The 13,190-nt window shown below is 45.7% G+C and overlaps 1 protein-coding gene across 1 annotated transcript; it reads right to left on the reverse strand.

Moving 5' to 3' along the window:
* Positions 1-10,953: 10,953 nt before the first annotated feature.
* Positions 10,954-12,381, reverse strand: LOC148209239 (uncharacterized). The gene is made up of 3 exons (XM_088117467.1): positions 11,720-12,381; positions 11,158-11,640; positions 10,954-10,995 (listed from the first exon to the last, which is right to left on the reverse strand). Exons 1-3 carry the CDS (start codon positions 12,242-12,244, stop codon positions 10,954-10,956), a joined length of 1,050 nt encoding a protein of 349 aa, XP_087973593.1. The 5' UTR covers positions 12,245-12,381.
* Between the last annotated feature and the right edge of the window lie 809 nt (positions 12,382-13,190).

Here is a 13,190-nt window from a genome sequence, read left to right on the forward strand (position 1 = left end):
AACTGCAATTGTAATAGAAAGTAATCGTAATGAAAATCAATCGTAATGATACCAATCGGAATTGTAATGTTAATCTATTGATGTTGTTTACTAAAATTTTTTTGAAATTGTAATCAAAATTCTTTTAGGCCACGTTTACTTAACCACAATCGTGATGAAAACCAATCGTAATGAAATCAATAAGAATCGTAATGTTATTCTATTGATCTTGTTTACTATAAATTTTTTTACTATCGTAATCAGAATTCTTTTGATGTTGTTTACTAAAACTGTTTGGAATCGGAATCGGAATCTGAATCAGATATATGACAATTGTTAATATATCCCTTTCTCCTTTTTATCTATTACAAATATATTATTGTACTAATATTTTTCAAATTATAATAACAATAAATTTTAATTTAGTTTATTACTATATTATTGATAATAAATATTTCTTATTATAACAATTTATCATAATGAATAGTTAAAATAAAATTACAAACAACAACCAAACTTTAATAAAACATATTATTAAGTTTTATTATTATAATATTTAAAAGTAATAATATCTATTTAAAAAATTTATTGATATTAATTAATATTAATATTATATAATAAAATCACATCAACAAATAAAAATTGGAATATAAATGGAGAAGAAATTATAAAAATAAAAAAATTAATTAAAAATTATACGGATCTAAGGAGAAAGGGTAAAAGTGGTACATTGATTATAATATATACGTGAGTCCACGTAATAAGGAATGGAATGGGATTGATAGGGTTGAAGCAAATCTCAACGCAGCGATGAAACCCACGGAGAAAAGGAACGGCAATACCCATGGCACAACCCACGACAACAGCAGCAGTGGTGATGAGATGGTAGTGGCAATGTTAGCGACCCACAGTGAAAATCACCAACGACGGAACGGCGAAGAAGCGACAAAGACTGATGGCAAGACCCAGGGAGACGAAACGACGACAGAGCGAAGATGGAATGGCGAAGGAGCGTTGACGGACAGCTGAAGAACGAAAGGGCGAGGATTTGGAAGAAAATCACGAATGAGGAAGGGGAAGGGATTGGGGTTTCTAATCTAAAACTTTCAGCGACGCCCCATAAATAATGTGTCTCTGAAAGTATTGCACCTCTGTTTAGCTAGAGGAAAAATGCAAGTGCACACTATAATCTGGAAATATTCCAAGCTCGTCTCCATAGGGACTAGTTTTTTTTTTTTTAATTGAATTTGAAAACTGTTGGAATGAGCAATCAGATTTGTGATAAAAATTGGTGAGATTGGTTGAACAAGAAAAACACACGAAAATAATAGAATTTAAAAGGTCAATCCCTACTTCTGTTTAGTTCTAAAATGATGAGTTACACCTACCAAATATGCCCGTAATTACACTCAATTTATGCAAACTGGTTCAACTCCTATTCCATACCGCTTTTGGTTTGTTTAGAAGTTTAGGATAATGTTTACATATGTCTATGCAACTCTAGAATCCTAAATGAATTAAATGTCAACTTACGTTTAACGGGTAAGAGAGCATATGTCTAGGATCTTGTTTTAGTTCTTATTTCTAAGTAACTTCTCCTTTTACCTTGATGAGATCCGTTTGACTCTAACCTTCTTAGAATTAAATTCAAACCAATGTGATTTAAACGAGTGGCCAACAAGAAAATCAACGGGATAAATTGTATCAATCAAGATAAGCAAAGAGATCGTAATGCGTCGTGCTCACTGATAGATGTAATTTAAAATAAATGAACTAAATCATTCGTAGGAGGATTGAAAAATTAATTTAGCTACTCATGGAATTAAAATAAATGCAATAGCAAAAGAAGATAACAAAAGAATGCATTTTTATTGAATCGGGAAAGAAGAACACAATTAGAGTAACTAGAATTGCGAAATAAGTAAGGAATAATTGTAAAAACAATAAAGGAAGAGCAAAACTTAAAGTTGGAATTAAAAGGCTAAAGTTGACGAGAATTTAGAAAGAAAAAAAAAGCATGGAAATGAGATGTGTTGAAGTGATGTCATTTTATAGGCCATGAAAGTAAGAAGGATTTGAGAAATTGAAGGGAGGTTGGCAACCACTAGTTGTTGTAGAGATATTAGTAAAACCAAATCTTGGACCAATAATTTGGACAAAAGTTCTTATTCCCGTTTTGACAATCTATGCATCGAATGTGGCTCGCATTGTGAAGCTGGAAGTAACTTGGCTGACTCATTCCTCTAGTAAACTACAATTTCTGATCCTGCAATGTGTCTGACGTATTGTGATAATAAATCTTCACTTTTCTTTACAAAATAAGTATATTTATCCAAATTAGCCTTCATTTACCTATAACTGAATTCCAAAGTCCTTAATTACAAATTATGCACATTTTCCCTAAATTATATACATGAACATACATTTTTCATCCCAAATAACCGTCAACTAAGCATACAAACCTACACTTTTTAGCATTAAATCAAGTCTTATCAGAAAGTATTTTCAGTGACACGTTTAATACCCTAAAAACAGTTTTCAACGACATCCTTAATAGTGGTGTTGCTGAAAACTATTTTCAGCGTCACCATTAATTAAAAAAAAAAAGAAACTCCAAAATAAGAAATTCGGTGAACAAAATCGACAATGATACAGTCCCGCCGAAACTTACAGATTAAAAATAAAAAATAAAAAACCGTTAATCTAATGTGGTTTTTGTAAGAATCCTATAAATTTTTCACGCTACAATATATATGTTTCGTAATTCATTTGGCACATGAAAATAACATTTTAACAATCTTTCAAACAAAAGTTAATTAGAGGCTAAAATTTGCAATAATTTAAAAAGTTTAAGAGGAATAATACAATAGTTATCCAAATTTAATGTATAATTTAATATAATTAAAAGTTTACTGTAAAAATTGATATATATTTATCATGTTTATATGATATTGTGCCTCCTCGACATTAAATTCTAGATCATGAAAACTACTCCTAATAATAATTAACAACCCCTCAAAAAATAGTAATTAACATCCCAAAATGGTATGAAGACTTTTTTTGACACAGTATGCGAAGGGACAACATGCTATAGATTTGTTATATAAAAAAAAAAAAAAATTAACGTCCATTGATTACGTTTAATTAAAGTATATTAGTGATTACAGTTTATCAAAAGAATATTATTGTGGTAATAAGCTAAGGTATTTAAGAAAAATTAATGCGCCTTCGTATACTAGAGATTACGGAAATAGAAAAAAGAAACTAATTTTTATAGTTTCTATTTTTTTTTTTAAATTTAGAAACGAGATGGATTATCAAACATATATTTCTAAAAAATGAGAAACGGTAATAAAAAATAGAAAATAAGAACATTAACAAACGGGCTCTATACAACTAATACGGTTATTTATTTGTAAATAAAATTAGATTTATAACTATTTTAAAAAGTTTGCTATGGTTACCATTATTTTTTAAAGCTTCATATTTTAAATATTTTAGAAATTTATGCTGACCCATTAATTTTTTTTTTACCCTTTTTATAAATTTAGCTCGTGAATATGTGGGGATTCACCCTTTTGAAATTACGTGGATGGACATTAAATTATGTTTTCCAGTCATTATCCTAACCTTATTAATATAATGTCAACATGTCTAATAATTAAGTTGGCCTCGTGGGAATAAATAAAAACAAAATTCATTTTTTAGAGACGTAATTGAATTTTCTAATGTTTAAATATTATAAAACAACATACATAACATTCAACGTTCGTACAATAAGTTTATGATTTAATATTTTTGCGAAAAAAAGTTAAAAATCCAAAACTTGATAATCAATTATGTTTTTAATTTTCTAATTTAAAAAATAAGCTTATAAACCCTACTTCTTCTTCTACATATGTGTTTCTGTGTTTTGGTTATTTATTTGTTAAAAACGTATTTAAAATCTAAACATAATTTTAGAAACCTAAAAATGTAGATTTTAAAAAATCTGTTTACGTTTTTTAAATTTGGTTATGAATTTAAATGTATTTTAAAGAAATATAGAAAACATATTAAAATTTTTACAAGGAATTTCGTATAATTTTTAAAAATAGAAAACTAAAATCGAAGTCGCCATATCAAATACAACCTAATTAGTATTAATTTTTTTTGGGGATGAAAATACCCCGGACACGTGGAGGACCCCTATTGGTGCTCCAAGATGACTCATGAGTCATGCCCAGCTCGGACGGCCGAAATCACCACTACTAGCGTTGATAGATGCTAAGTATGAGGGTCGAGATGAACCTAGCCGAGGTCCGACCTACCGGGAAGTTCGGTGGGGGCCGATGCGAATTACTGTCGGCGGCGTGATTATCGGACATAATCGTCGGTCCCGAGATTACCGGGCGTAACCGACGATCCCGAGATTACCGAGCGTAACCGTTGCGAGATTAGCGGGACTACCACCCATTAGTAGATGACTTCACTCCACGATCAGGTACGATGATCTCTGACCTCGAACTAAACTGGGAACCCGACCTATACTGACTTGATCGTCGGAGTGCTCACCTTTTTGTGCAGGTCCGCCCAAGTGTTCAGATCGGTCCGGAAGCCGAGTTCGAGCTGCAATCTGAAATACGTGGTTGTGCATATCCTTGCATAAACATTTGGCGCCGTCTGTGGGAATCGACAATCTAAGTCATCCCAATCCTTTTAAACCAATACGCGGACGAAAATGGTTCAACCCGCAAACTCGACCAATACGGCGGATCGAAGGACCCTAGCTGCCAGCGATGCCCACCAGAGGGAGGTCGGAGCAGCAGCGGTAGAGGGGCAAGGTCACGACGGCCTAGCAACAGAACCCCTCCGCAGGTCGGCACGGATCACCGCGCCTGCCCTACCGCCTGCGCACCCGAGGACGTCCAAGGCCACCCGTGGCCGAGGTGGGACCTCTAAGAAGGGCGCCCGGGGTCCAGCCCCGGCTCCAACAAGCGAGAACTTTGATGCACTTCAGAGAGAGATGGAGGCAATGCGCACACAAATGCGCTCCATGGAGGAAATGTATAACGAAATGATGCTAGCTGCAGGCGCAGGGTCCCGATCTGAAAATCGAGTGACGCGCGTGGACATACGCGAGCAAAGGGGTTCCCACCTCGGCCCAGCCGAGGAGGAACGTCCCGAAGACAACGAGAGCGAGGGGTACACTCGCCAGAGGGGAGACCTCCGTGAGCATCTCAACAGAAAGAGAGGCTCGTCTCTCCGAAAAGGGCAGTCACCATCCCGCTCACACAGGAGCTCCAACCAGCAGGCTGAATCCTCTCACAATCCCGCAGGGATAATCACAAGGGAGGAGTTCGACCAACTGAGGGGCAAGCTCGATGCTCAGGTGGAGGCCTTAAAGGCCAAGTGTGAGCAGAAAGACGATTCACTGAACGAAGGCGACTTTAGAGAGTCGCCCTTCACCTCGGACGTTTTGGAAGCACCAATCCCTCCGAAGTTCAAAGCTCCTACCATGAAGCCTTATGATGGGACGAAGGACCCCAAGGACTATGTTGAGGTCTTTGAAGGCCTCATGGACTTCCAAGCGGCATCAGACGCAATCAAATGCCGCGCCTTTCAGATCGCGCTTACTGGCAGCGCGCGATTGTGGTACCGGAGACTGCCAGCCAGGTCGATCTCGACCTACTCTCAGTTGAGAAGGGAGTTCCTCGCCCAGTTCTCTTCTCGGCACTATGACAAAAAGACAACGACCCATCTCGCCACCATCAGGCAGAAGGAGGGTGAGACGCTGCGGGAATATGTCACCAGATTCCAGGAGGAGCAGTTGAAGGTCGCACACTGCTCCGATGACTCGGCCATGTGCTATTTCCTCACCGGTCTAGCCGACGAAGCCCTCACGGTGAAACTTGGAGAGGAGGCCCCGGCCACCTTCGCCGAGGTGCTTCAGAAGGCGAAGAAAGTCATCGATGGACAGGAGCTCCTCCGAACCAAAACCGGCCGACCGGAACGAAAGATCGGCCGGGGCAGAAGTGGAAAAGATGTAGAAAGGGCAGATCCCAAGTCCAAGGACAAGGAATCCTTTTCCAGCGGCCGAGCTGAGTATCGAAGGGCGGAGAGCGGACCTACCAGGAGCCGACCTTACGAACGCTTCACCCCGACCACGATTCCAATTTCCGAGATCCTAACAAACATCGAGGAATCTGGAATGGAAAAACTACTCAAGCGTCCTGAGAAGCTTCGGAGAGCCCCGGAGAGGCGCAGCAAGGACAAGTATTACCGCTTCCATCGGGAGCACGACCATAACACGTCAGACTGCTGGGAGTTGAAGCGCCAAATTGAGGATCTAATTCAAGATGGCTACTTCAAGAAATTTGTGGGAAAGCCCAGGACCAGCTCAGCAGAGAAAAAGAAAGAGCGAAAGCGTTCAAGGACGCCGCCTCGGCGCACTGACCGACCTGCGGTCATCAATACCATTTTTGGAGGGCCAAGCGGGGGTCAGTCCGGACATAAAAGAAAGGAGTTAGCCCGTGCAGCCAGGCGCGAGGTGTGCATCATCAGGGAGCAGGGGCCGACCTGCCCAATCACCTTCAACGGTGCAGACTTGGAGGAGGTCCACCTGCCCCACAATGATGCACTTGTGATTGCTCCCTTGATTGATCATGTGGTGGTCAGGAGAGTGCTGGTAGACGGGGGCGCATCTGCTAACATCCTGTCCTTACCGACCTACTTCGCCTTGGGATGGACGAGGTCGCAATTGAAGAAAAGCCCGACACCGCTGGTTGGGTTCTCTGGAGAATCGGTCATCCCAGAGGGTTGCATCGACTTGCCGGTCACGCTGGGGCAGGACCGAACTCGGGTCACTCAAATGGCCGAGTTCGTGGTAATTGACGGTAGATCGGCCTATAACGTCATCTTTGGGAGACCCATCATCCACTCATTTCGGGCCATTCCCTCAACACTTCATCAAGTTTTGAAGTATCCCACCCTCAATGGCGTGGGCACGGTCCGAGGAGAACAGACCGCTTCGAGGGAGTGGTATGCCTCCGCACTCAAAGGCTCATCGGTCTGCGCCCTCGAAACTCTCCCCGGTAGGGATGGGACGCTCGAGTTCGAGGCCAACCCGCCGAGGAAGGAGTTTGCCGCACCTACAGAGGAGCTCGAGCTTGTTTCGCTGCTTAGTCTCGAGAAGCAGGTAAGCATAGGAACCAAGCTGGGGGCCACCGACAGAGAGGAGCTAATCCACTTCCTCAGATCCAACTCGGACGTCTTTGCGTGGTCCTATGAGGACATGCCTGGCATTGACCCGCGAATTATGACGCATTGCCTCAGCATAGATCCATCATTCCGACCTGTGAAACAAAAGAGAAGACCTATAAACAAGGAGAGGAGTGATGTAATTGTTGAGGAAGTTAGCAAACTTTTGAAAGCTGAATACATAAGAGAAATTTTGTATCCCGAGTGGCTCTCCAATGTTGTATTAGTTAAAAAATCTAACGGCAAGTGGAGAATGTGCGTAGATTTTACGAACTTAAATAAGGCATGCCCGAAAGATTGCTTCCCACTGCCGAGGATTGATCAGCTCGTGGACGCCACAGCCGGGCACAAGCTGCTCACCTTCATGGACGCCTACTCTGGGTACAACCAAATCAAGATGCATGTCCCAGATGAAGGTCATACCGCTTTCATAACAGACCAAGGTCTGTACTGCTACAAGGTCATGCCCTTCGGGTTAAAGAACGCAGGAGCGACCTACCAGAGAATGGTGAACAAAATGTTCGCCAAGCAGATCGACCGGAATATGGAAGTGTATGTGGACGACATGCTTGTCAAGAGCAAGCAGTCTAAGTCGCATCTCTCCGATCTGACCGAAGCCTTCGAGGTTCTGAGGGCATATCAAATGAAGCTCAACCCCGCTAAGTGTGCCTTTGGAGTCTCTTCGGGAAAATTCCTCGGCTTCATGGTGAACAACCGGGGAATCGAGGCCAACCCCGAAAAGATTAAAGCCGTGACCAAGATGGAGGCACCGAAGACGCTGAAGCAGCTTCAGTGTCTCAATGGCAGGATTGCGGCCCTGAGCCGGTTTGTTTCAAGATCGACAGATAAGTGCCTTCCTTTCTTCAAAATCCTACGAAAGAAAGGGCCGTTTGAATGGACAGCGGAGTGCGAGCAAGCGTTTCAGCAATTGAAGAGCTACCTCTGTTCGGCACCTTTGCTCGCCAAGCCCATGCCGGGGGAAGGGCTCCAATTGTACTTAGCAGTGTCTGACAGTGCCGTCAGCTCGACCCTAATCAGGCAAGAGGAAGCGTGGCAAAACCCGGTCTACTACACAAGCAAGGCTATGACCGAAGCCGAGACTAGATACCCTCAGATGGAGAAGTTGGCTCTCGCTTTGGTCACCTCGGCCCGACGGCTTAGACTATACTTCCAAGCCCATACGGTGGTGGTGCTCACTAACTTGCCCCTAAAAAGCATCTTCCATAAGCCGGAAGCTTCTGGACGCCTAATGAAGTGGGCAATAGAGCTAAGTGAGTACGACATCCAGTTCGAACCCAGAACTGCGTTGAAAGAACAAGCAGCGGCAGATTTCATACCCGAGCTCACACCACCTTCCGAGCTGAGCGAGTCCGACCTACCTTGGACAGTCTATGTCGACGGATCCTCCAATGAGAAGGGGTGCGGAGCCGGGGTCCTCTTGCTCGGACCAGGGGACGAGCGATTTGAGTATGCCTTGCGGTTCGGCTTCCGGACTTCTAACAACGAGGCTGAGTATGAAGCATTTATTGCCGGCCTGCGAATCGCTAGAGCATTGGGGGCCTCTTGTGTTAAGGTCTTCAGTGACTCCCAGCTGGTTGTGAGCCAGATCAAGGACGAGTACCAAGCCAAAGACACCCGAATGGAGAAGTATTTGGGCAAGGTCAGATCGTACCTCGCCCAGTTTCGAACTTACGAAGTAAGCCGGATTCCGCGACCAGAAAATTCTAATGCTGACGCCTTGGCCAAGCTAGCATCGGCGTACGAGACCGACTTGGCCAGGTCGGTCCCCATTGAGATCTTAGATAATCCCTCGATCTTAGAGCCAGATCTGATGGAGATCGGCGCTCCAGAATCCTCATGGATGGACCCGATCGCGGACTTCATTAGGGGCAACTCACCACAAGACCCCAAGGAGTGCAGAAAGTTGGCAAGGCGGGCAGCTCGGTTCGTGGTCCAAGATGGGGTATTGTACCGACGTGGCTTTTCCCTGCCTCTATTGAGATGCCTAACCCCTGAAGAGGGCCTGTACGTCCTCAGAGAGATCCACGAAGGAGTGTGCGGCAATCACTCAGGCGCCCGGTCGCTGTCAGCAAAAATGATCCGACAAGGATACTATTGGCCGACCCTCAGCCAGGACGCCAAGAAGTTCGTTAGAACTTGCGACAATTGCCAACGCTACGGAACCATAATCCACCAACCTCCCGAGCTGCTCACCCCCATCTCGGCCCCGTGGCCATTCGCGCAGTGGGGGGTAGATATCATTGGTCCTTTCCCTTTGGGCAAGGGCCAGACCAAGTTCGCTGTGGTTGCTGTGGATTACTTCACCAAGTGGGCCAAGGCCGAGGCGCTCTCCCACATAACGGAATCCAGAGTCACGTCCTTCGTATGGACGAATATCATATGTCGCTTTGGTATACCGCATGCCATCGTGACAGACAATGGGAAGTAGTTTGACAACGCCAAGTTCAAAGACTTTTGCAGCAAACTTGGCATAAGTCATCTTAGCTCGTCCCCCGCCCATTCGCAAGCAAATGGGCAGGTGGAGGCAGTCAACAAGATCATCAAGCGGGGCATCAAACTTAGACTGGACTCCAAGAAAGGCAGGTAGGCCGAGGAGCTACCAGAGGTTCTGTGGTTGTACCGGACCACCCAAAGAGAATCGACGGGTGAGACCCCGTTCTCCCTGGCCTTCGGCTCCGAAGCTGTAGTCCCGGTTGAGATCAGCATGCCATCTGACAGAGTAGAGCATTACAAGCCTATGGCAAATGAGGAAGAGTTGCTCCTCAACCTCGACTTGTTGGAAGAAAGAAGAGTAGTGGCCCAGCTACGCCTGGCGGAATATCAGGGCAGAATGGCCAGACATTACAACGCCCGCGTTCGACCTTGGACCTTTCAGGTCGGACATCTGGTCTTAAGGAGGGTCCAAACCCATGTGGGTGCCCTTGATCCGGCATGGGAGGGCCCGTTTGAGGTCAAGGGCATAGTCCGACCTGGGACGTACGTATTGGCCGATCTGAAAGGAGATGTCCTCGCGCACCCGTGGAACGCGGAGCACCTGAAGCGTTATTATCCTTGAAATGCCAGAAGGGTTTTCAATGGATCTGTAAACACTGTTTCAAAAGAATTATGATCGGAATAAATGTGATGATTTAATTTCATGATTCCGAGTTCGACCAGAAATTAAATGGGGGCCACGGACTCCCACGCGATCACATTCCAGCAGTCGGTTAAAATTCAATCCTCCAAAACCTAAGGGTACGAGGTGCGATGCCAAAACCACTGATGAACTTGAAATTCAAACCTTCAAGGTAAAGGGACGATGTGAAAAGTTCAAAATGGTCAAGCCTCCGAACTTGAGGGTACGAGGAGCGATGTGAAGAATAGCTACGGACTTAGGATTTTAGCCTTTTAACGTTTTTAAGTTAAGAGTGCGATGTTAAAAAATCCAGAGTTGGTGCAATGCATTGAATGCTAGACAGAGATTCAAATTCGAACTTTCAAATTATTTTAATTAAAGGCGCGACCTCAAAAGTAAGAGGTGCGAGGTGACATTGGCTGCAGTTCAAGGAAAGCAAAGAAAAGATGTTGCCGACAACAAAGTAAAAACAAATGGGAGCCTCTTTATTGAATGGAGAGCAGAGCCAAGGCTTATAGACCTTGCAGCTCTGCCCTGACACTTACAAACAAAAAAGGAAGAGAAGAGAGACAGAGAAAAGCCTTATGAAGGATGATCGCCTAAGAGTCCGCCTGAGAAGTGCCCTCCTGTGCGGCGCCGACCTGGTCCTCTTCGAGGTCGGAGTAGTCAGAGTCTAGATCTCTGACATACTGATCCACCAACGCTTGGGGGCCAGGGGTGCCGCCAGGCCCAGACGCCCACTTCTCGGCATACCTCCTTTTCAGACCGCTGAGATCGATCTGAAGGTCAGGCATGTCGGAAACAATGTCCTTCATGAGGAACTTGAAGCCCGCGTCAGAGAAGTCCTTGGCAAATCCATTAAAGTCAAGATGCTGCCTAAACGATTCCTCCAGTAGGACTCCATTGCTGAGGCGCTCCTTCGCCGTCTCCAGCTCGGCAGTCGCATGCTCCAGCTCCTTATCCTTCGCTTCAAGCGCCTGGAGCATGTCGTCCTTCTCCTTCAGGAGTTGGAACTTCTCCTTCTCCAAGCCCCTGGTGATAGCGTGGGCAGCTCGGAGTTGGGCCTTGCGCCTGTCCTCTTCCTTCTTCAGCAGTTCGGCCTTGGTCTCCACCTCGGCCTTCAAAATTTCCACCTCAGAGTGAGCCTTCAGCAGCTCATCCTTCATGGTGGAGGAAGCAGCCTCCAAGGCAGCAGATAACTCCTCTTTCTCCCTCGCTGCCAGAACTTCCCTCCCATCCAGCTCGGCCTTTACAGCCAGAGCCGATTGAATGGAAGCAACGAACGCCTGAGAAACGGTACAAGGAAAAAGTTAGACCGAGCACCTGTTAGGTGAAATTAAGCAAAAATGGAGACACTAGTCTTACCTCGGCGGCGTAGTCGATGGTCCTCTGCAGAACGGACCCAGGGTCGCTCACAAATTTGGACGCCCTCCTTAGGCAGCGGTCCAAACTTGCAGCTGAGATGCGGGACACCTGGTCCCTCACCCCGGAACTTGACGGCTCAACTCTGAACCGTGCTGTCACATCGGACGTCCCGCCCATCCTGGCCTCAGGATCGTCCACCCGATCTGCGAAGCTCGCAGGCAAGACCTTACAAGCTCCGACCTCCAAGGGGGAGGTCGTCTTCTTTTCCTTCCTCCTTCGCTTCTGAGGGACTTCCTCCCTCACCTCCTCGCCCAAAGGCAGGGCGTCCACCGCCTCGGTCTGATCCCTGGGGCGCTTCTCCCTCGAGGGACCCCCAGAAGACTCCAGCTCGATCACTGGGGCTGGATCTTCCGAGGCAGGCCCTGCCACGGCAGGAGTGGCAGGTTTCGAACTCTGGACGGCCTCAAGAGCATGGGCTCGGCCCTTGGACTTGCGCTTCACGCTGCTTGCAAATCCGCAAACCATGGCTGCAAAATAAAAACAGGGGTCAGCACAAGGTTAGAGGAAAAAAGGGGGGAAGCAAGCTCGGCATACCAAGTTCGGAGTTCGGCCTTGAGGATTCAATGGGACGAACTGCAGGGTTGTAATCTAGCAGCCCGGACTCAAGCAGTAGCTCGTCGGTCACCAGGGTTCCGACCTTCCTACCCTTCGGAAAGCGCTCCTTGTAATATTTCAACGTGTCGAAGGAGGCTTGCGTAAGCTCGGGGACTGGTCGGATTGAAACTGCACGAAGACAAAATCCGAGTTAGACCTGAATGACAGAAAAGAAAATCACAAAAAGCAAGAACTACTCCGTACCTAGGTTCCCAAACCTAGTGGGGACGTCAAAGAAGGAACGACCTGACTCGTCCTTTGCAAGCCATTCCCCAGAAGCGTAGAACCACTTCCTCACCCATCCTTTGATGGAGGTCGGCCCCTTAACTATACCGCCTGCGCCTTTCCTTGCGCACATATAGAACCGACTAGGTTTCTTAGCTATCCTTTTCGCTTCGAAGCACGCGAGGAGCTGGTCTACGTCCAACAGCTCGGCCTCTTCGCTATCCCGAGCTCGTAGCCAAAAAAGGATGGCCAAAGCGAAAATGACACCCCACCCATTGTGGGCCACTTGAGCCGGAACCAACCCAGTCCAGAAGAGAAATTCTTGGACAAAAGGGTGAAGGGGAAGTCTGAGGCCGTACTCAAACATTTTGAAGTAGAGAGTGACCCATCCCTCTGGAGGATTGTCAGCTCTCTCCCCCTCCTCCGGAAGCCTGAGGAGGATGTTCTCAGGGATAGCGAACCCCCTACGAAGGGATCCGAGGTAGTGCTCAGGTATCCTAGAAGGGTATTCCAAACCCTGACCTGAAGTGGAGGCGTCACTATCCTCCCCGTCATCGGAGAATCTAAGATGACTCATGAGTCATGCCCAGCT

The sequence above is a fragment of the Momordica charantia genome (assembly GCF_013281855.1).
Source record: "Momordica charantia cultivar OHB3-1 chromosome 9 unlocalized genomic scaffold, Mcharantia_2.0 BLBB01000009.1, whole genome shotgun sequence".
Classification (NCBI taxonomy): Eukaryota; Viridiplantae; Streptophyta; class Magnoliopsida; order Cucurbitales; family Cucurbitaceae; genus Momordica; species Momordica charantia.